This window comes from Anabrus simplex, chromosome 1 (genome assembly GCF_040414725.1).
Source record: "Anabrus simplex isolate iqAnaSimp1 chromosome 1, ASM4041472v1, whole genome shotgun sequence".
In the NCBI taxonomy this organism is placed as follows: Eukaryota; Metazoa; Arthropoda; class Insecta; order Orthoptera; family Tettigoniidae; genus Anabrus; species Anabrus simplex.
In genome coordinates, this window is record NC_090265.1 from 579,487,081 (window position 1) to 579,509,948 (window position 22,868).

At 38.0% G+C, this 22,868-nt stretch overlaps 1 protein-coding gene across 3 annotated transcripts in view; it reads left to right on the top strand.

The window, feature by feature from the left end:
• Nucleotides 1-22,868, top strand: part of LOC136870347 (probable tubulin polyglutamylase ttll-15) — a 105,831-nt gene that overhangs the window by 37,759 nt on the left and 45,204 nt on the right. For all 3 annotated transcript variants that reach the window (XM_067144912.2, XM_068225081.1, XM_068225080.1), the window contains 3 exons: nt 1,478-1,707; nt 6,518-6,681; nt 8,189-8,364. In XM_067144912.2, coding sequence (XP_067001013.2) covers nt 1,478-1,707; nt 6,518-6,681; nt 8,189-8,364 — 570 coding nt within the window. The remainder of the gene's footprint in view (nt 1-1,477; nt 1,708-6,517; nt 6,682-8,188; nt 8,365-22,868) is intronic.

The window sequence follows — 22,868 nt, forward strand, 5'->3', positions numbered from 1 at the left end:
TTGTGCCTGTATTGCAATGAAAATAATAATTGCTAGTTCTTGGCAACACCGGGTTGTTAGAATTTTGTCCCACAGGAGTTCTTTAACGTGCTGGAAGCCATCGATGCCATGATCATGTTGGTCGACATTTTGAACAATACCTGTAAATGAACGGTTCTGCATTTGTTACATACTGTAATGTAATGTACAGTATACTGACAGAACAGATTGAAGAAACTGTGAAAAGGTGCATGTGGTTTGTCTAAGGGTTTTTGCATTACTTTGTGTTTTGTGTTGTACAGTTTGGTTATTGCATATTACAGGCTATTTCACTGATATGAATGTATTTTCACAGAAACAAGGATGATTGGGACAGCAAACCAAATAAATCACAATTACATTATTACTCCGTAACGAAGCCACCAGACACGTGTCCCTTATACCATTATACTAAGAAGGTATCCCTGAACAACGTACGAAAGTTAGTTGATGGAGTTCTGCTTTACTGTGTAAAAAATAGCTGTCATTGTACTGTCCCTTCTTGTTACTTACCAGTTCACAGGATATAGATGGCTCACTTTGTTTTGTCACAAATTTGTCCATTTTGCATTGACAGTTGAAGAAAAAAATATTTAATGAACCAGTTTTTACTAAATACACTTATGAAACTGAAACCTTAATGATGGTCTCTCTCCTGTACTATTCCTCTTATAACAGGCAATGTTAAACAGGATGAGTTCATATTTGAACATGCACAAACTCGTGTGGGTATAGTATACGCTCTGTTAAACAAGGCAAGTTCATATACATCACTATCAAGGCACTTAGACATTTTGAACTAGTTGCTCACCTAAGTTGTCATTATTATTATGTCCGGCTCCATAGCTGAATGGTTAACGTGCTGGCCTTTGGCCACGGGGGTTTCGGGTTCGATTCCTGGCAGGGTCGGGAATTTTAACCATAATTGGTTAATGGCACTGGGGCTGGGTGTATGTGTCATCTTCATCATCATTTCATCCTCATCATGACGCGCAGGTTGCCTACGGGAGTCAAAACAAAATACCTGCATCTGGCGAGTCAAACTTGTCCTTCGGCACTCCCGGCACCAAAAGCCATATGCCATTTCATTATTATCATTATCATCATCAGCATTATCATCGGGAAAAGCTTTTTCTTGGGGGCTGCAAAGTATTAATTTTATTTATATTTTATATTTTGGGGGCTGTTGGGCTGAAAAGTTTGAGAAACGCTAATCTGATCCATTTTCAAGAAATACATTTCTCTTGTTCCTTCTCCTAAATATCGGTGCAATCTTATTTTCACTATTCTCCTCGCTTTAAGAGCATATTTAATTTCTATTTGGAACACTTTTCCATGGTTTCTCACTCTGGACCAGTGCATCCTTCCCAAACTTCCAGGCAGATATTTATACATTACTTATATTGCTTATATTGAGCTTCAACCTCAAATATAGACTGTAACTCTTTTATGTTTCTAGGCAAAAGCCAATCCAAATTCACTGTTTGTGCAGAAGAATAATAATCATCGAGGTATCGTCATAAAGCACTTGGATGAACTGGATCTAAATATGAATGGTACTTTTGTCCAGGAGTATTTAAGCAAGCCACTCCTCATTGATGGTCACAAATTTGATATTGGCATTTACACTATATTGACATCTATTGATCCTCTGCGTGTATATGCCTATAATGGTGATGTACTTTTCAGGTAAGGTGATATTTTTGGCATTTCTCTAAAGTGAAGTTGCAGTAACGAAATTATGAATGAAGTATTCAGTTTATTCATATTTCAAAGTAAATTTACTTGAGTTTATTGATGTCAAAAGGGGACATATGACTGCCAGGTTGAAATTGGGTTTTTGATTGATTTAATAGATTTTGTTGTGCTGAATCCATTGGTGCAAACTATTCTGTTCAAACTTGCTTGAAATCATGCTAAATGTTGAAGTAGCCTACTTTGTTTCAAATTAGAATCAGATATATGATAAGTTCCATTCAAAGATGGTCATTAGTCATTTAACCAATCACGTACTTGTGCCAACGTGGCTGCTTTGTATACAGGTGATTGCAAACGTGTGTTTAACTTGTGTAGGTTTTTTGCTTTAAATTAATTGAAATCGTACTTTGTCATTACATCTTACTGGAAATGGAAGTTATAATTGAAGAAGTGCCACGTGGTAAAATTTTAAAGTGTTTATGTGATCCTTCAAAGTGGAAATGTGCGCTTGAAAAGAAGAAAAGGTAAGCTTATCTCTATTTATACAAGACTGTTTAGGGAGTACGACTTTGTCCCATTGTAAATGCAGTACGAGGTTTAAAGACATTTCATAGTGTGCTTGTTTCGCCTCAGATTTATAACAAACTGACATAATACCTATCACACTTTCTCTCTATCAGTGCTTATGTGTAAATCATGCGTGGACTTAGGCATTGTACATATGTATACTACTGCATTAAGAGGTTTCTAATGCATTTTTTTTTTTTTAATTTGTTATAGGTTCTCTGTAAAAGGTTTGATTGTTGTTCCTTCATGCAATCACAGAGTTGGATTTCAGGGCTGTCTACTAAACATGAAGGACTTCAACAACTTCCATGATGCATTTTATTCACTGTCAGAAAGAAGTAAACAACATGCATTTCTACCAAAGTTCTGTAGAGCAAAGCTGCCAAAGAACATCACAAAATATAGGATAATTTGCATTTTCACAATGTTTAAATATGACAACTGTCCAGTACTGGTGAAAAATAGAGGAGGCAACCACAAAATTGCAAAATTTGGATCTAAGGAAGATGCTGTGAAAGCTTAAATACAAAGCTTGAAAGGTTGCAAAAGTCACTATGTTAGGGTGAAGAGCTCTCATCAGAACTTACAAATGGAAAACCGTTCAGAAATTACAGTAGTGAAAAAGATGCTGAGGGGCAGCCCAATTTAAAAGTAAAGGAGGTGTTTTAAAAATAAGATAATCAACAGGATGTTCAGCATTGGTACTTCTATGCCTGCAGTTGATGAATGTAGTAGCATTTGCTTACAATTGGACATCAAATCAAAATCTCTTTATTTGCAAATGAGGTGTTTACCTCGGTGGCAAATGGTACACTAAAATACATTATTGTCAAGCACTAAATATTAAATTAACAAGAGAATAAAATTTTCCTATAATACAATATTATATAATTTACGCTAACAATTTTTTCTATTAAACACACAGCTCATCCTTAATAAATTTACATTGTTTACAAAATTCTACTTATAATATCTCCTGTACTACTTACAAATATAGTCATCTGATATACAGTATGTGGAATTACTTCAAATGATACTGTACAACTGGTATAAGATTAAAATTTACATTGCATTTATTTACTTTTTCTTTTCTTTACCCATTCTGGAACCTAAGTAGCATAACGACCTGCTGCGTCATTAACCAGAGCCCCTTTTACCACCACTTTTCAGAGTTTCTGAAGGGCCTTCACAGCTACCATAGCGGTCCCAGGGCCCTCGAAGTCCCCACTGTACTTCACCCCTACAGGCAGTCCCCTACTTTGGCTGTCCAAACTCCTTAGACCAGGGGATGGAATTAATTTATTCACACACATTTTTTATTTACATTAACCTGCACTGGTCGTATGCCCTCTAACATTTCATTTATTTTCTCTGTTGCTGTTTATTCTCTTCTTGAATATCTGTACAGATTTTGGAAAGGGATCAAACACTACCCCTGGTAAACTGTTCCACTCCTTCACACCCTTCCCAATGAAAGAAAATTTACCCCAATCGCTTCTGCTAAATTCCTTCTAATTTTGTATTTGTGGTCAGTCCTGCTGATATAATTATTTTCCAACTGAAGCCTCTCACGGATATCTCCCCATGCTGCTTCTTCTGTATAGGCTCTATATAAACCTATAAGTCTAGTTTTCACCCTTCTCTTACTTAAAGTTTCCCACCCTAGTTTCTTTAACATTTCTGACACACTACTCTTTCTCCTGAAATCCCCTGTTACAAATCTTGCTGCTTTCCTCTGCACACTATCTATTTCTTTTATTAGGTATTCTTGGTGAGGATCCCAAACACTGTTTGCATATTCCAATAATGGACGAACCATACTCAAGTAACTTTTCTCTTTTAATTCTTTGTTGCATCCTTTAAGTAGCCTCATTATGACATGTAACGATCTGTATGCTTTCCCAACAATATCATCCACATGACCCTTCCAGTGCAAATTACTTTCAAATCTTACACCTAAGTATTTGCACTTGCCATCTTTTGGGATAACTACCCCATCCAAAGTATATTCAAATTCAGTTTTAAAACTCCTGTTTGTAAATGTTGTAACAGTTGATTTGCCTCCATTAACCTTCATGTTATTCTCTTCAACCCATTGTTGGATACTCTCAAGGTCCCTTTGTAATTCTGAACAATCCTCAGTGGTATTTATTTCCCTATAAACAATTATGTCATCTGCATACAATCTTATTTTTGATGTTATATTGTTCCCTAAATCATTTACGTATATTAAGAAAAGTAACGGACCGATTATACTACCCTGTGCAATTCCCTTCCAAACTTTCTCTTCCTGCGATACGTTAATTCCTACTTTGACTTTCTGAACCCTTGAATTTAGAAATGTTTTTACCCAACGTGTAACCCTTATGTCCAATCCTATTCCCTCCAATTTCTTTGATAATATTCCATGTTCCACTCTATCAAAGGCTTTGGAAAGATCTATGGCTATGCAATCTAACTGGCCTCCTGAATCCAATTGATCTGATATGTCCTGCTGAAATCCCACATGAACATTGAGGAAGCAATAATTGACCCTGACAAGAAGACAGACTTAGATATTCATAGAGCTGTTCACAAAAAGCAAGTGGGCCAATTTTTTGATCACTTGGAAAAGAAACAAGATCATTGCTTTATCAGGGTTGGAAAAAAGAACAGGTTTTTGTTTTGTTTTAACCTGTTTTATTTTTGTTTAAACCAGGTTTAATTTCAAATAATGTTTTGAATTTAAACCAGGTGTGGCTTCTCATTAACTTATATGTGCTCATTCTCAACTCAAAGAAATGGAAATAATAAGTTATACTCTTGCTCAATGTTAATAAACTAAGCACAAAATAATGAGTGACTATTACAAAACATTAAAACTAAACTTTTAATTAGAATTTTAAAAAAACATTTCCGGTTTATGAATTATGATCACAAGATTATATAAACACAATGTCACTTCTCTTTTCTGTTTACATGTTCATGTAACTATTAAATACTTTGAACAGAAATGGAAGATTAGAGGTGTTCTCTGTGCCTGATCGATTACATACTTTTAAATCCATTAACTGAAAAGATGAAAAGATTCTTTTCAACATTTGCTGAAGAAGCCTGTGCTGTAAATAACTGTTCAACAATGGAAAAGGGAAGGGGTCTGAATGTGACAAATGTGACGTTCGTCAGTTTTTTCTTATTACCTGATTTGCAAAATCCAAATGAACATCTTTTTGTGCACTTTCCATATATTGTACGTTATTATTTCAGCTAAGCATGAAAAGTTGCCTTCTTTTTCTTCTTTACTTGTTCGTGTTTCTCTCTCTTGAAAAATATTATGACCGGTTTTGAGAAAAGTCTGCCAAATCCAAATTCTAATGGTAATAAATTATGAAGAATAAAATGAATGTACATTTATCTTCAAAATTTCCTCCATTAGGAACTTAGCTCCATTTTGTGTTATACATTGCCTATGCCTGTATAAACCTCACAGTTACAAACACATATCAAAACCAGCATTCAGGTTATGTGTCCAGAATTCTATCATTAGTTTTTGTTATGAAGTTGGCACTACCTCTTAGACATACTGTATGTATTGATTTTTATGTTTTCCCAGATAGGGTGGGGATGTAATTAATTTTTTATGCTCACTTGGGGGCGGGGGTAATTAAGAATTGTTACAATGTTACAATATGGGGAGGGGGTTAACTTTTTAGGCATTTTTTGCAAACATATTGTATGGATGACCCCTATCATTTTCCTTGCAAACTTGAAAAAATGTATTTTGAAAGTTCCAAAGTATCATGTTTATTTTCGCTTAGTGATGATAGCCACTTAATGTCTTAGTATTAAGAAAAACACACACAAAATGAAATAATATATTATTCCTTGCAGATTTTGTTATCATTCCAGCCTTATGTGAATAGAAAGTCAGTGATTTCATTGAGACTGGCATTCTATGAATTAATTGTAATTTTGCTGATTACTTGTTGAAAAAGTAATTTGTAATTGTAATTGAGTAAAATATTTATCAGGTACTTAAATTATTTAATTCAGCCTAATTACTTTTTTTGTTGTAATTTATCCATCTGTGAAAATAATGTACACTACAACTTGAAGTTTGTATTAAATTGAAAAAGATAAATTTAGAATAAAGATACCCTCCGTGGGTATGTGTGTATTTTTCAAGATTCTTTCTTGCTCGTATATTTGATTGTAATTTGTGTGAAATAACCATTATCGTGAATTCTGTTTGCAGATTTTGTCCTGAAAGGTACCACCCATTTGACCCTGCTAAACTGGATAAATATGTTGTGGGTGATGATTACCTTCCTATCTGGGAAGTGCCATCATTGAAGGAGTATTACCTTGATCTGGGATTTTCCATGAAGGATTCTTTTGATGCCTATATTAGGAGTAAAGGTATTGTTATATCTAAGTAAATAAAAGTGTAATGACCATGTGTCTCTACATTTCAGGTGTGATAATGGTCATCTACAGATTTTTTTAAAGATTTAGTGTTTGTTTGTTTGTTTGTTTGTTTGTTTGTTTGTTTGAACTCTTATAACAGAGTAACTGATGGATATATTTCAACCAAACTTCATATTTAGAATCCATCTATTCGTGGGTAGGTTTTCGGGTCAGTATCATTTTAAACTTGCCGAGACTAGGGGTTATAGGAAGACTGAAACAGCGATTTTACTCTCTTATAAAATGCTCATGATCATACTTCGAAAATCTAATTCAAAAATTTTTTTCTTTCATGTACAATTTTTTCAATATGAGGATTTATCAGGGAGATATTAATAACAGAATGTTTTATAGTCTAAATCCTAGCAGACATAGCCCAAATGTGGGTGCGCATAGAGCTGATTTGTTAACTGAAAACTACTGGACATTGTTAACTAAACTTCATGTTTAGAATCCACCTATCCAAAGTCAGGTTTTAGAGTCCATATCATTTCAAAATCCCTGAAAGAACTGGAGGTTCATAGGAAGGTCTAAATAGTGATTTTACTCTCCTACAAAATATACCCACGATCAACCTCAAACGGAACTCTACCAACCTTAATGGAAATCTGTTTCTAAAACTTTTTCTCATGCGCACTTTTCTGACAAGAGAATTAATAAGAGAAATATTATTAATGGAATATTTTACAGTGAAAGTCCCCCTAAAAGCAGCAGTATATACCACGCAGCGTAAGAAGAAAAAGAGAGATACGACATATGGAGGTCCTTGTCAAGGGGTTAAAATATAAATTTCTTATTTTTCAACTTAAAATGCTTTCTCTATTTCTCCATTATGCCAAATTAAGGGAAGTTTGTTGTAACTAGTTGTAATTCGCTAATTCAAGATGGCAGGGTGATCTGGCATACAGGATTTGTCATGGCATGACGTTAATTACTCCCTGCGGAAATGTCGTACCCTGCCTGTGCACCATCCTGAACCTATTTACTGTCTAATCTTTACAAGTTTTCACTTATTGTATCCATGTACTGTACTTCGGCCTAATTTCTTCATCCTGGAGATTTTCTACCCTTATCCATCTACAGACAGACTCCAGTTTCTCTATTGTAGGCCTAGTGATACTAAGTTCACTGCAGATCAGGTAGTGGTCTTTATCATAAAAAAGAATTAAAAATCCCAGGAATATTTGTACATTCCTAACAGATTTCCTGTATTCAAAGTTAGTTATGATATAGTGTATTGTGTGTCTAGTACCCCTACCTTTCTATGTATAACAGTGATGTTTGATGGTTCTCGAACTAGGACGTGACTACAGTAACCCACACCATGAACTATTCAAACTGTAAAGAAGCTAGAAAAAAGAAACTAAGCTTTAGAAGAAACAAAACTAATGATTAATAGTATTTCAAGCAGGAATTAGGCCCTTCATGTAGATGTATGATTTGTATCTTTCTGTTACAGGGAAAGACCCCCAAAAGGTTTGGAATCAAGTTCATGAAGCTATCAGGAATATTTGTTTACTCAAAGAGCCTCTAATAATACAATCGGCCAAGCATTATAGATCTACCAGCAATTTCTTTGAAATGGTTCGTTTTGACTTCGTAATTGATGAAGATTTGAATGTATTTGTAATGGAGGTAAGTCACTGTAAATTTTTATTTTTTTATTTATTTATTTGTCATATGGCTTTTAGTGCTGGGAGTGTCCGAGGTCATCTGGTGTAGGTCTTTCTGTTAGACTCCCATAGGCAACCTGCACTTCTGGATGTGGGATGATGATGATGATAATGAGGTGGGGAGAGGGTGAAAACCAGTGTCGGTACATAGCCTACTGCTGTCGAATAACATCAACGGGTCTGCTCATAGTTTTACATCTCCATGCAACGGATGAATCACCATCAACAGCATCATATGCCCTCACTCTATATGAGCACTGTGGAGAGGTTTGGAATTTAATCCAGCTTTTGGTACGTAATCTATTGATTAGAAATTGTATACCACCACCTCTGCTACCCTGCCGGTCAACATTCTGATGGAGAATTTTTTTTTCGACCAAAGGAACACAAATCGAATAACCACGACGTCATACCATATACTTCAACGTCTTAACAATTATGGCCACCAGGCAGGTTACTACACGAGTAGAAAACACAGAAAGAATGCTTTGAAGGAAGTAAATGAGAAAGGTTATATTTGCTTAAGGTATTAATAGAGGGCAGTGCATTGGCTAATCTAGTGCTGATAAAGAACCAGGAATTGAGTAGTATCCGTCGAATATCCAAAAGGCGATGGTGGTGGTGGTAGTAGTAGTAGTTATAAATCTGCAGTTATTGGTGTATACTGTGCTCCGTGCTGAACGTAGTTAGTGTGCCTGGATGACATAGTCGTGCACCACACGTGCGTTAATAAGTTTCAGTGAGATCTATAGTGGTTCTCCATCACACTGGACAAGAAATGTTAGCTGTGCGTTAATGTTGAAAGGTGTACATACTCCTACATTTGGTTCCAGACAGTAGTAACATCAACAGTTTTTCACTAAATCCATCGTAAAGTACAAGCAGCCATATCGCCTGCATAGTGACCATGAAATAGATAGATAAATAGATTTATTTACCACTAGTGGGATAAATCTCTATGACAGGTGATATAATATGGTGATAAATGAAATCATATGAGATGTGGAAAGAACTTACATGATTTCAAAATTTATCGAACATTTCTCTTAACAGATTATTCCATCCCTAATTCCTCGTCCACCGAGCTTGATGGCTGCAGTCGCTTAAGTGCGACCAGTATCCAGTATTCGGGAGATAGTGGGTTCGAACCCCACTGTCGGCAGTCCCAAAGATGGTTTTTCTGTCCTTTCCCATTTTCACACCAGGCAAATGCTGTTGCTGTACCTTATTAAGGCCATGGCCGCTTCCATCCCACTCCTAGGCCTTTCCTATCCCATCGTCACCATAAGGCCTATCTGTGTCGGTGCAACGTAAAGCAACTTGTAAAAAAAAAAATCCTCTTCCTGTAAATGAATACAGTATTTCCCCCATTATGTCCTCTAGAATTCGAACTTTATCTTCATATTATGATTTTTACTACCTTTAAAATCATTGAATCCCAGATGCACTGATGTAACCCTGTAATGGCAGGTTGATGCATGTACCAATACTAATGGAGGGCATTTTGAACATTTCATGTAAGAAAAAGTTTCATGTCATTTGCTGGTACGTTCTGTTCCTGTGTGTTTCCCATGATTATTGTATTATGTAGAATTGTAGAAAATGTGTTCTAACATGCAAATAAAGCATTTTTGGACCCATTTCCATAATATACAGTATTTTCTTTCTCCTCGAGTGAGCAATATGTCCAGAAAGTTTGGCCATACCTTATTATTAGACCTTGCATTAACTGTTAATCTTAGGTGCTAAATGTAGACAGTATATAATTTAAAAACAATCAACATACATTTAACCTAGCTGCTAAAGAGAGAAAGAGCACATAGAATAATGTCCTACCAAAATACATTTAGCTTAACTGCTAAGCAAATGCAGAACATACAATAATACATATAAGGGCGGTGGGTACAGAGTGGGTTTCGGCCTATAGGTGTCCACGGGTGGTCTGTAGTTCGAAGGCTCTGCTTTTCGATCGACCAACCGAGCAGAGTAGAGGTGACCGGGGCTCAGTCGTGGCTCTACGCCTCTGCATTTGGGAGACAGAGAGGGACTGGTTTCCTACCGTCGTCGGCTGTCCTGAGAATGGATTTTCATGGTTTTCCATTCCCCTTTTACGTAAGCGAATGCTGGGATAATTCCTTGAATAGGCCATGGACTGCAACACCCTCACCTTCTCCGAACATCTCCCTGGCCTGAGAGATGGCGTTACCACCATCTATAGGCCTGCTGTCCCCTTGTGGGACAGAATGAAAATGTTGTAGTTGCTGTAGTAGTAATATACATATAACTCTGACAACTGTGCAGACCTAAACTTAAGCGCAATGTTCATCTCTACATGTAGTTCCATTTACATGTGATATTTACATTTGTGAGCAGCATTAGTCCTATTTTTAGGTCCCAGGCATGAGAAGAGATCTTCATACCACATTAGGAAGGATGCGGAATAAATTCCCTCTCTCATCCAGTTGGTTTAATGTACACAGAGCCCGAAGAAACAAAAAATTATGAAATGCCTCAGTCCTAAACCCTGGAAGATGAAACGTGTACTTCTTTCTCATGCTATGGGCAGGAATATGAAATGGTGTCAGTCGTAGAATGTAGAGGCAACCCATTTCATCACTATGCATCCGAGTAGCAGCATGGCATTTGTTCGTCTTCAGCTTGCTCACAGTGTGTTTATGCCCAAGGCTCAAAAGAATGCTTCATAAATATTCAGATGAAAGTATCTTACCTCCATACCTGTAGTTAATCCATCTCGTGTATCACATCTGATCACATTTAACCCTCAAGTACCGAGGTCCGGTCACCGAGACCTCTGCGGCATGGCTGACTTTAAATATGAGGATTGGGGCAGAAGATATGGCAGCTATTTTTTTTCTTGTAGATATAGGAACGGATCACAAACTTTTATGTGTCATGTGGAAGTTCCACAGGCATAGTGTGTATGCAGAACAACAGATGGCTCTGAGATGGATGGTAGTAACGCAGCGAGGGCTGTGAAATTAGTCGGTTGGTGACTGTCGTGCGAGATGGAAGTAACCCGTGTTGAGCAGCGCGCTTACATCAAAATAGCCGTTCTCCAAGGGAGAAATGCGATGGAATGTCGCAGTGAATTAGTAGAAGCCCTCTGGAATAATGCCCTATTATACCGTACAGTAGCACGGTGTGTAGGAAAGTTTCAGCAAGGACGTGTGTCAACCACTGATGAGCAACGTTCGGACCGACCTGTCAGCGTGCGGATCGACGTGGCACGTGCCGTCATCGAGCAGCTCCTGGATGAATACAGACGATGGATGCTACTGGAGTTAGAGAGGGCAAGGGGCATCAAGAAACGCATCATCCACAGGATGTTGCGTAATGAGCTGCAACTTTTTTAATATTTAAAGTCAAGAATTTCATGTTTGGTCCGTATTGAATAGATATTACAAAACAATAAGTTAAATTGTACAAGATCCACCTTTTCAATACAAGATATGCTGTTGATTGAAATTACATCATCATTTATTTAATGGTATTGGTTTCAACATCCATGGATGTCATCATCAGCCAAATAGGGTCATTATACAAAGATACATATTAAAGTCAAAACACATGAAATTGACCCTCATAATTAAATTATCTATAACAAGTTGAAATATAAAGCATATTTATGCTAAATGTCCAGGTTTGAATATACATTTAGTACAAGATTGACAACTTGTTAGTCACTAATAAAATAAAAAACTGAAGCTGGGAAGCCTCGTAGAAATAAGTTCAAAGTCATTGACAGTTTAAAATTTTTTTAGATTTGGGTGCTTTGTACAGCATTGGCTTCAACGTATGTTTAGAAATGTATGCTAAGTGCGATGCAGTACATTGAAAGAAGTGGCTGATGTTCCTCTGTGAGCGTAAAAACAATACTCAGTAGATAATACTTATAAAAGCCATCTTCGTAAGTAGGATGTTACGACGTATTTATTTGGAGCGAGTGGATCTTGTGACTGGAACTGTATGTTGAAGAAGTTAAAATATTCTGGACCCAATGCGGGCCTGTAGTATGAAAAATAAAAACGAGTTAACTTGGATAGTGGAAGTGGGGCAAGAAACTAAATTTTTATGAAGAGACTCACCTTTTGGTTGACTGGTTGTATGTACTGTGGAGTTGAGTTTAAAAGGAACTGACAAGGGAAACGTGTGGACCCGCTGGGGAAGGAAGGAGAGAGGGAGGAGTGTTAGGTAGGAGGAGGGGGAGGGGCGATAAACGGGGCGGGATCAGCGGGTTTTGGAGGTAGGAGGGAATATTGCGTCAAAGAGTTACGTCCTATCTGAAAGACTGAGCCATTTTCCGGAATTTTGAACAAATTAAACACTGCAACGAGAACATCAAACAGAATTTTCGGTTTCTCAGAGATGTCATTTAAATTAAAGTTTGAATTAAAAAATTGGTCTAATTGAATGTAGCAGCTTTCAGTAGTATCTAAAAGAGGGCCCTTGCTAAGCGTGTCAAGGATCTCAATATCCTGGTTTATTCCGTAAAATTTGTGCTTAGCGTTGTGAATATGCTGGCCTACCGTAGAAAATCTATTATACCTGATTGCGTTCGTATGTTCCGTGTACCTAATTTTTATACTATGGCCAGTTTGCCCAGTATATGAGCTGCTACAGTCATTGCATCAAAATCTGTATACACCTGATTTTGAGAAAGGGTTAGAGCTATTAGTCATGCTGGACTTGTGTAGAACGTCCAAATTTCTATTGTTGGTTCTGAAAGAGATATTAACATTATGCTTCTTAAATAGTGAAACTCTGTTAAGAAGTTTTTCAAGGGACTGCAAAAAAAACTTCTTAAAAGGGGTAATGCCCAAAAACTTATTTTCTACTTTGAAATACATGTGAAACACACAGCGAACAGATTTCCTGGTTTGTGAACAATACTGAAATAGGCCGATATATAAGAGCTGCTAACAGAAAGCCACAATATAAAAATTCAATTATCATGACAATATTTTTAGAGATAAATTTAACCCTCTCGTGCACGCATTTTCAGTTTGCAGTGAAAAAAAATATTGTCTTGATTTTTTATTCATTGGAAGGTTACAGAATACAATCACGTTAAACAGAAAGAAATAATAGTTAATTTTCTTTGAAAATTCCACGGGCCTCATATGAGGCCTATGTGCATGAAGGGAGTCCACACATACCACAACACAACTGAACTGAGGAGTAATTTTCTTGGGAGATGCTATGCGCTGGATGTCAGTTTTACACGCACGTTTTACCAAACTAAATTTTGCATTAAGGAGTGGCTGTTGTTGTTTCCTGCATGGAATTCCTCAAAACACTGTGGACAAAGGACATATTGACAGCGAAGGCAGACATACCTGGTTTTCCTTGAACAACCATGAAGGTGGCACTTCTATCCTTTCTCAGCTTAGAGGTTGCCTTCACTTTCAACCATTTTTTGGTTGCTGGTAGCGTCTGTGTAGCGGGTCTTCCTTTCTTGGGTTGATGATTGCTTCCCATGTAAATGAGAGAAGTAGTTACTGAGGACTTGAATTCTAACAGATCCAGCTTCTCACAATCTGGGTTCATTCTCCAGAGGATCCAACAGTTTAGAAAGGCCGCATTCAGTAGATAATGAAATACTCTGAAGTACTCCCTTTTGTGCCTTATGGTGTGCCGATAAATACCTACGCGCAAGTCCATTAGATGAACGCCGCCCATGTGGGAATTGTAAATGCTGATGGAATATGGTCGTGGAATTTCAATGATTGCGCACAGTTTTCGACACCATCTCTTAGCAACACATACAAGTTCTGCTCCAGCAAATGTAGATGGTACGTGTGAAAATGAATTATCATGCCAGCAGATTATTGTGATGTTGGACTGCGACGTAACAGAGTACAACCCTCTGGGTTCCTTCTTCATGGTTTTCACAGACCGCAGCTTGAGATCAGCACCACAAAGCCTGTTAGCTCTGATAGTCCTGGAAGCATAAATGCCATCTTCAAGAAGTTTCCAGAGAAGATTAATCGACATAAACAGATCATCAAAAGCTTATGGCTTTTGAACTTCACGTCTTCACACAGCCTAAGAACATCACCACCAACTTCTCCAAATTCAGAATGACCTTCACCATTTTGCACTTTTCCTTGATAGATATCAAAGCTATGGATGTATCCTGAGGAACTAGTTAAAACCCACATTTTGAAGCCCCATTTTTAGGGTTTACTCTTCATACATTGTTTCAGCTTTGATCGGCCTTTGAAAGGGACCATGTGATCAACTGATGAAAATTCTTCTGGCTGGGATGAATATCTAAAGGTGCTAGAAATGGTCAATCATAGGACGCAAATGTATAAGCCGATCATTGATGTCTGCTGGAATGTTCTGATTGTCAATGAAGTGCAAATACTTCTGTATCTCGCAAAAGCGATTGTATGTCATATTGTCAGGTATTACTGACAGGGAGCAGAGTATATTGTGACATTCGTTGTGAAGACTACATTTTCTACAGACGGCTCTGGTTCTTCATCCATTTTGTTCTAAATGCATAGAAATGAGAATATATGACAAATGTGCCATGAAACTTCAGTAGTCTGTCTTGGTTTGCATCAAAAATTCCACCAAAACACTACAATTTGGTGTAGTTCTAACTGAGGTTATGACTGTAAACCATAACCTCTCGTACATTTAGACCTCATATGAGGCCCGTATATTATTACACAAAATAATGGTAATAAATTGCATGTACAATAAAAATACTAATACCATTGTAAAGAGCATGCTTTTCTGCTATATAAAACATTTTTACTTATCCGTTGCATATACTTGCAAAGGACGTATCAATTTCAATAATTTAGTCTCCATACGAAGCACACAAATAACAAGAGCGCCACAAGTGCCTACAACTTCGCAGCTGCAAGGAATTGCTGTCATCTCATAGATATAGTTGTAAGCAATATTACACCTCACATGAGGTCTAAAGTGGAGAACAGAGTAAAAATTTTCCACAAATTCATAACAATATTAAATAAACGGCTCACTAAACCAAACATAATTTTGGGACCTCATATGAGACTTGTGCGCACGAGAGGGTTAAATAATTGAACATACCGTGTTATAAATATATTTGATAAGAGAAGGGAACATATTAAGTTATATAAAATCGTTGCAAGGTTTGCTTATTTTAGCAGGCAGAACCATTTCCTTCCACGCTTCCCTTTCCTCCGCACTTACACTCTCTGCTTCACAACAAATTGTTTTGTAAACGATGCCGACTCGATTTTTAAAGTGGTCCAGCCACCCGTTTGACGCGGTAAAAGGTACCCTTAATTTGCATGCGGCTTTCTCCTGCACAATAGTCCCACCGAAAGGTATGTTCAAACTTTGCTGCTGTTTAAACCATATTAGCAGAGCTTGTTCTATTTCATCGTGCTTTTCAGATTTAACTTCCTTACAATTTGCTGAAGTATTCCCTGCAGATGCAGAGATCTCTTCTTTCTTCGCTATAATACTGTTCAAAGTAGACGGCGGCACCCCCAGCACCTTTGCCAAAGCAACACGGGAAAGTGTAGGTGACTCCACTTTCCTTATAATCTTCACTTTGTCTTTTATTGTTAGTGCCTTTCGCTTGATCTCTTTCCTCTGAGTTCCGCTCATTTTCACTTAAAACGTTTGTACGTTGATATTAAGTATAACTAACTTCACCAACTCCTATTCATACTAATTATGACGCTACACTATGCTTGGCAATCCATAGCTTAGGCTTACAAGACGCACAGACAAGACGTGTATTACAGTTTGTTAGCATGTGATTTCTATCTTCCTCACACCCCTGACACCTGTTTCAAGGATAATGGCGGCAAATGGGAAATCTAGCAACTTATTCTTAGAGATTCTTAGAACCTAGGTCTAAATCCCCCCTGCATTCCTATTGGTTGTCACGGCAACGGACGTAGTTTCTGGCTGTTTCACAAGTACCGCATGGCCAAGCCAGTATTGAGTTTATTTTCCCGCTTCAATCTTCTTCATGCTATAGGTAATGAAGAAAAGAAACACACGTTCGAAGTTGCAGAAATGAGTGCATGGAAAAGTATCTGGGGTATTACGTGGGAGTGATAAAAGCGCAGTACCAACGCTGGCACATCTAAACGTAAACAGTTTCTTTCCCCGCGAGAATTTTATTTCATGTCTCCTCATCCTTGTGCTACGTTCGTGATGTAATAATTACGATTGACACGATAATACAATGTTTAGCTCGTATAAAGGTAAAATTTAAAATAACTTTAAATTTTATGCCAACACGTGGTATTGCAATGCCTCTGTGTGCCTCCCACCAACACCCAGTTGGCTATCAACATCCGTTCAACTTCGTAAACGATCGGGATCTTATGGCCGGCTGTGACGGCATGTGTATCATCTGGCTGCTGGCAAGTCGGCTGTTTCCTGCGTAGAGTCGGGAAGTTGTTTTTATTCACCTGACTAATAATGGACACGGAAAATCTTATCAGTTTAGTTCAAAAACGTAATTTCGTCTCCGGCAAGACCCATTAGTATTATTGCCACAACAACGTAAGAGAGAATGCCTGGAAGGAAATAAGCAAGGGAATGAAAAATCAAACAGGTTAGAATATTCAATTTGGTGGTAGATTAACAGTAATGTTGTGGACAAATACACTTTACGGTTTTTAATTAATGTTTAGGCCACCTCGCTTAATTACTTCACCCTGTCGCAGCCCGCAAATTACTGCATTAGTTTTATCAAACCATCCATTGCGTGCTTTATGTTTCCCATGTAGAATCCCGTTCGATTCTAATCCGCTAGATGGAATTGTGGAGTGGAAATTTTGACTGATGGGTTCGATTCCACAAGGTGAGAGCAAGAGAGTGAGCATCTGCTGTCCGTGTTGTCCTAGCGTGACGTGATATGGCCTTGGCAGGCCCGCACATGTTCCATGACACCAGACGCACACCGCGAGCGCGTGAACGGTCTAACACAGGGTGCAACTTGTGCAGAGACTGGAGGATTATAACCATGGGCTGCTTTGAGCGATGTTTTCTATCTCGAGGGGCTCTAAAATCTGAACTGTTTAAATGGGAAATATATTTACAACAGAACACTTTAAAAGGGAAAAATATACATATATCTTAATGGAACTGATCAAGGACCAAGAATATCACACTTCTTAGGCGGGAAAACTTCTTATGCGCGAACTTCTTAACCGAGTTTCACTGTATATTGGTGACATTATATATGGTTTTATCAAAAGTAAAAGTCTTAAATTTATTGAATATGTGTTCAATAAAAGTGTTTTTATAACCATTGAACTTAGCTGTAGCACGAATGGTATTGAATTCCCTACTCAGATCCGTTTTCGACATGGGGACTTTAAATGCGGGGTCCACTAAGCTATTGTAAGTGGCGCGTTTTTGAGTCTGAGGATGCATTGGGTCTTGTTTAATTGTCGTTGCTGTTTGGTTGGGTTTCCTGAAAATTCTGTATAAGAAAGAGGAGGAAAGTCTGATGATTGTTAAATCTAAAAAAATTGATGGAGCCATTAATTTCTGATTCTAATGTAAAGTTAACGACCAATGTTATTGAGATTTATTAGTGTCATTGGTGCATCGGTGAAGTGTTCATCTAAGATGATAAATGTATCATCCACATATCTGGCCCATATCTGAATATTGTTGAATCTCACATCATTATAAGTAGCCGTGTGTTCCAAGAAATCCAGGTATATTTCGGACGAAATACCAGAGGCCAAGGCATTCATCTTAATATTAACTTTACATTAGAATCAGAAATTAATGGCTCCATCAATTTTTTAGATTTAACAATCACCAGACTTTCCTCTTTCTTATATAGAATTTTCAGGAAACCCACCCAAACAGCAATGACGATTAAACAAGACTAAATGCATCCTCAGACTCAAAAACGCGCCACTAACAATAGCTTAGTGGACCGCGCATTTAAAGTCCCCATGTCGAAAATGAATCTGAGTAGGGAATTCAATACCATCCATGCTATAGCTAAGTTCAATGGTTATAAAAACACTTTTATTGAACGCATAATCAATAAATTAAAGCATTGCTCAGAATCAAATTTAATAAAAGATAAATCAAAACCAAAATTATTTTTGACTTTTACTTTTGATAAAACCATATATAACGTCACCAATATATTTAAGAAGCATAATGTTAACAACTCTTTCAGAACCAACAATAGAAATTTGGACGTTCTACACAAATCCAGCAGGATTAATAGCTTAACCCTTTCTCAAAATCAGGTGTATACAGATTTCGATGCAATGATTGTAGCAGCTTATATATTCAGTAAACTGGCCGTAGTATAAAAATTAGGTACACGGAACATACGAACGCAATCAGGTATAATAGATTTTCCGTGGTAGGCCAGCATATTCACGACGCTAAGCACAAATTTTACGGAATAGACCAGGATATTGAGATCCTTGACACGCTTAGCAAGGGCCCTCTTTTAGATACTACCGAAAGCTGCTACATTCAATAGACCAATTTTTAAATTCAAACTTTAATTTAAATGACATCTCTGAGAAACCGAAAATTCTGTTTGATGTTCTCGTTGCAGTGTTTAATTTGTTCAAAATTCCGGAAAATAGCTCAGTCTTTCAGATAGGACGTAACTCTTTGACGCAATATTCCCTCCTACCTCCAAAACCCGCTGATCCTGCCCCGTTTATCGCCCCTCCCCCTCCTCCTACCTAACACTCCTCCCTCTCTCCTTCCTTCCCCAGCGGGTCCACACGTTTCCCTTGTCAGTTCCTTTTAAACTCAACTCCGTAGTACATACAACCAGTCAACCAAAAGGTGAGTCTCTTCATAAAAATTTAGTTTCTTGCCCCACTTCCACTATCCGAGTTAACTCATTTTTATTTGTCATACTACAGGCCCGCATTGGATCCAGAATATTTTGACTTCTTCAACATACAGTTCCGGTCACAAGATCCACTCGCTCCAAAGAAATACGACGTAACATCCTACTTACGAAGATGGCTTTTATATGTATTATCTACTGACTTAGTATTGTTTTTACGCTCACAGAGGAACATCATCCACTTCTTTCAACATACTGCATCGCACTTAGCATACATTTCTATACATACGTTGATGCCTATGCTGTACAAAGCACTCAAATCTAAAAAAATTTTAAACTGTCAATGACTTCGAACTTATTTCTACGAGGTTTCCCAACTTTAGTTTCTTATTTTATTAGTGACTAACAAGTTGTTAATCTTGTACTAATTATATATTCAAACCTGGATATTTAGCATAAATATGCTTTATATTTTAACTTGTTATAGATAATTTTAATTATGAGGGTCAATTTTATGTATTTTAACTTTAATATGTATCTTTGTATAATGACCCTATTTGGCTGATGATGACGTGCATGGATGTTGAAACTGGTACCATTAAATAAATGATGATGTAATTTTAATCAACAACATATCGTGTATTGAAAAGGTGGATCTTGTACAATTTAACTTATTGTGTTGTTATGAGCTGCAACTACGCAAAATCGCATCGCGGTAGGTACCGCATGCACTGATGGAAGTTCAAAGGTCGGTGCAATATGCAGTATGCTCTGGCCTTGCACGCTGGCAACAGGACGGCGATCAATTCTTCTCACGAATAATCGCCATCGATGAATTTATGGTGAGGGAATACGAACCAGAACTGAAACGTCAGTCCGCGGAGTGGCAACATGCTGGATCACCAAGGAGGCAGAAGGTCCGTCGGAATTCTTCCCCTGTCAAATTGATGGTGATTGATTGTTGCGTATGACTTCAGGGGTGTCATTGTTTGCCACTTTGTTTCACATGGCAGAACAGTGACCGCACAGTACTACAGGGACTTCCTGGTGTGATAGGTACGACGTGGTGTTTGGGAGAAACGTCCGGATCTTGTGGACAGTGCAATAATCCTGCACGACAATGCAAAACTACATAAAGCAGAGTGTGTAGGGCAGCTACTGCGACGTTGGGGATGGGAAGAATTGGAGCACCCACCGTACTCTCCCGACATTTGGCCCTGTGGCTTTGATCTCATTCGAAAGATTAAGGAACCACTTCGTGGTAGGCGGTTTGCAACACGAGAGGACATTGCTAATGCTGTGCACCAACAGGTGACCCGATTCACACATGGTGCGGCAAATGCTGAGGCAGATGGTATTCAGCACATCCCACATCGTTGGCAGCGTGTGGTGTCAGTAGCAGGGGACTACTTTGAGCATCTTTAGGCCCAGGTTTGTCATGTCAACTTTATGTGTACTGTGTTATCATTCTTTTGCACCGAGAAGGTCATATTGCCCTGTATACTACCGTAATAAATTAGTGTGTTACGATATTTCAGTGCTATTCATTGTCCACACATGTTGTTAACACCTTGTCCTTTCATCTGTATATGTCACATTTTCCAACTGGACTGCTATCTTCAAGGAAAAAAATAGTTGCCATGAGTTTTGCCCCCACCCTCATACCTGGAAACTCTGCTGTTGCAATAACTTGTGCTGCTAGCTACCTTATCATTGGATTGTGAAAACAACTTCACCCGTTTAGTATGACTGTATCAAGTGCAAGGTTACACGCAGTTGTGATTGATGTTCAGGAAGCGGCCTGTGAGACCGGACCTCGGTATTTACGTTATCAGTGGATGTGAACTGTTTTAGCGATCAGTCATAATTTGTCGCATGCATGCGGCTCGTGAAACCGGGTCTCTCTGTTTTATATATCAGTGAGTGTGAAGTGAACAGTCTCAGTGGTAACACTTCATGAAGGAGGTTTATGGTACAAACAGTCCTGCAGGAACTAGTGTCACAAATAATACTGCTGTGGATACTTCCAGGACATGTGTTACAAGTGAAAGCTTTACTGAAGTTGTGAAGGTGTGGCTCTAAGAGGACTGTAGTGATGGAGACAGTTGTGAAGACAATATGGCTATTCATACTGATCATAGTTCGGACTCTGAAAATAGTGAGAATCATGAGGAAGTGGTAGTTAGTGGAGTGAATTATGAGATAGAAGAAAATAGTGTGATTGAATCTTTCGACAAAAGTAATAGTGACGCAATTCAATCTCATTATTATTACGGGAGGAATCTATATAAATGGTCATCAAAACCCTGCGTCCCTAAGCATTCTCGGAGACTGAAACACAATATTTTGAAACTCCCAACTTCACGACGTGCAGCTCAAATTGGTAATGAAGCTGATCCCGTATATGTATGGAATCTTCTTAAAACGTATTATATTCTTGGTATCATTCTTCGATGGACAAATGTAAAACTCACCGGAGAGAGAAGCCAGTGCAAATCACAAACAGACTTGAGAAATGTAGATATGATGGAGCTGAAAGCCTTCATAGGTTTAGTATTTTACTCTCCAGCTTTCAAGTCTAATCATGAAAGCACAAAGTCAATTTTTGCGACATAAGGTACTGGGAGGGAAATATTCTGCTGCGTTATGAGTAAAAACAGATTTGAAACTCTTCTCTCAAACCTTAGATTTGACATCCCTGACCACAGAAGTGAACACAAAGAGATCGATCCTACAGCAGCAGTTTCTGAGGTATTTGACGCATTTGTCAGGAACTGTCAGAGTGCATTCAGTGTTGGATTCTCTGCGTGTATTGATGAGATGCTGGTCAGCTTTAGGGGGAGGTGTAGATTCAGGATGTATATGTACAGTATTGCCTTGCACGTATGTACTAAGACTGATGTGCTTTACTGACGCTAGGAACAATTCTACAGTGGGTACATCTACGGCGGTAAGAACTCGGACGGGTCAACACTTAGTGTAGAAGAACGTTGTCTTTCAAAACCTACTCAAGCAGTACTTCGACTCAGTGCTCCCTGTACCGGGCGGTACACCTCCACGCCGCTTATTTAAAATTTGCGCCAGTTGAAACTCCTCTGCTGGAGGAAGTCTGAACTTTACCTACGGTATTAATTTTCTACGTTCTCAGAAGATGTCACTACTTGGAAATTTTGGAGTTTTTGAACTGTGTCATTTTCGGCGTATTTTTGTTTTGCTTGTAGTAAGAAGTGTGAACTTTCTCTTCTAGAGGACACTACTGAAGATCAACAATAGTGCACCCTAGTGCGGAGTGAAAGAACTGTTTTCTTTGGAGAAAATTTAATTTCAAAAGTTTGTTCTTTGCTAAATTTCTTTCAGTCATTGTTTAAGTTGGCAATATTAACCCCTTCTTTCCCCTTGTTTTGAATTTAGCCAATCCCGAATTTCTTAAATTAATTTTCCACCAATGATGTGTTTCTTCTTCATCTTGTGTAGGGGTTTTCTTTAACTACCAATAAAAGATTGTGGGCGGGTGTTTTCCTTCCTAAAACGCCTCGAACTTTCCGCGAGAGTATATAAACTGCTGATTTTAGGGTCTCTGCGCCACTTCTGTTCCATCTTTTCGTGTGTAAAGTACATAGCAGGGGGCGGGA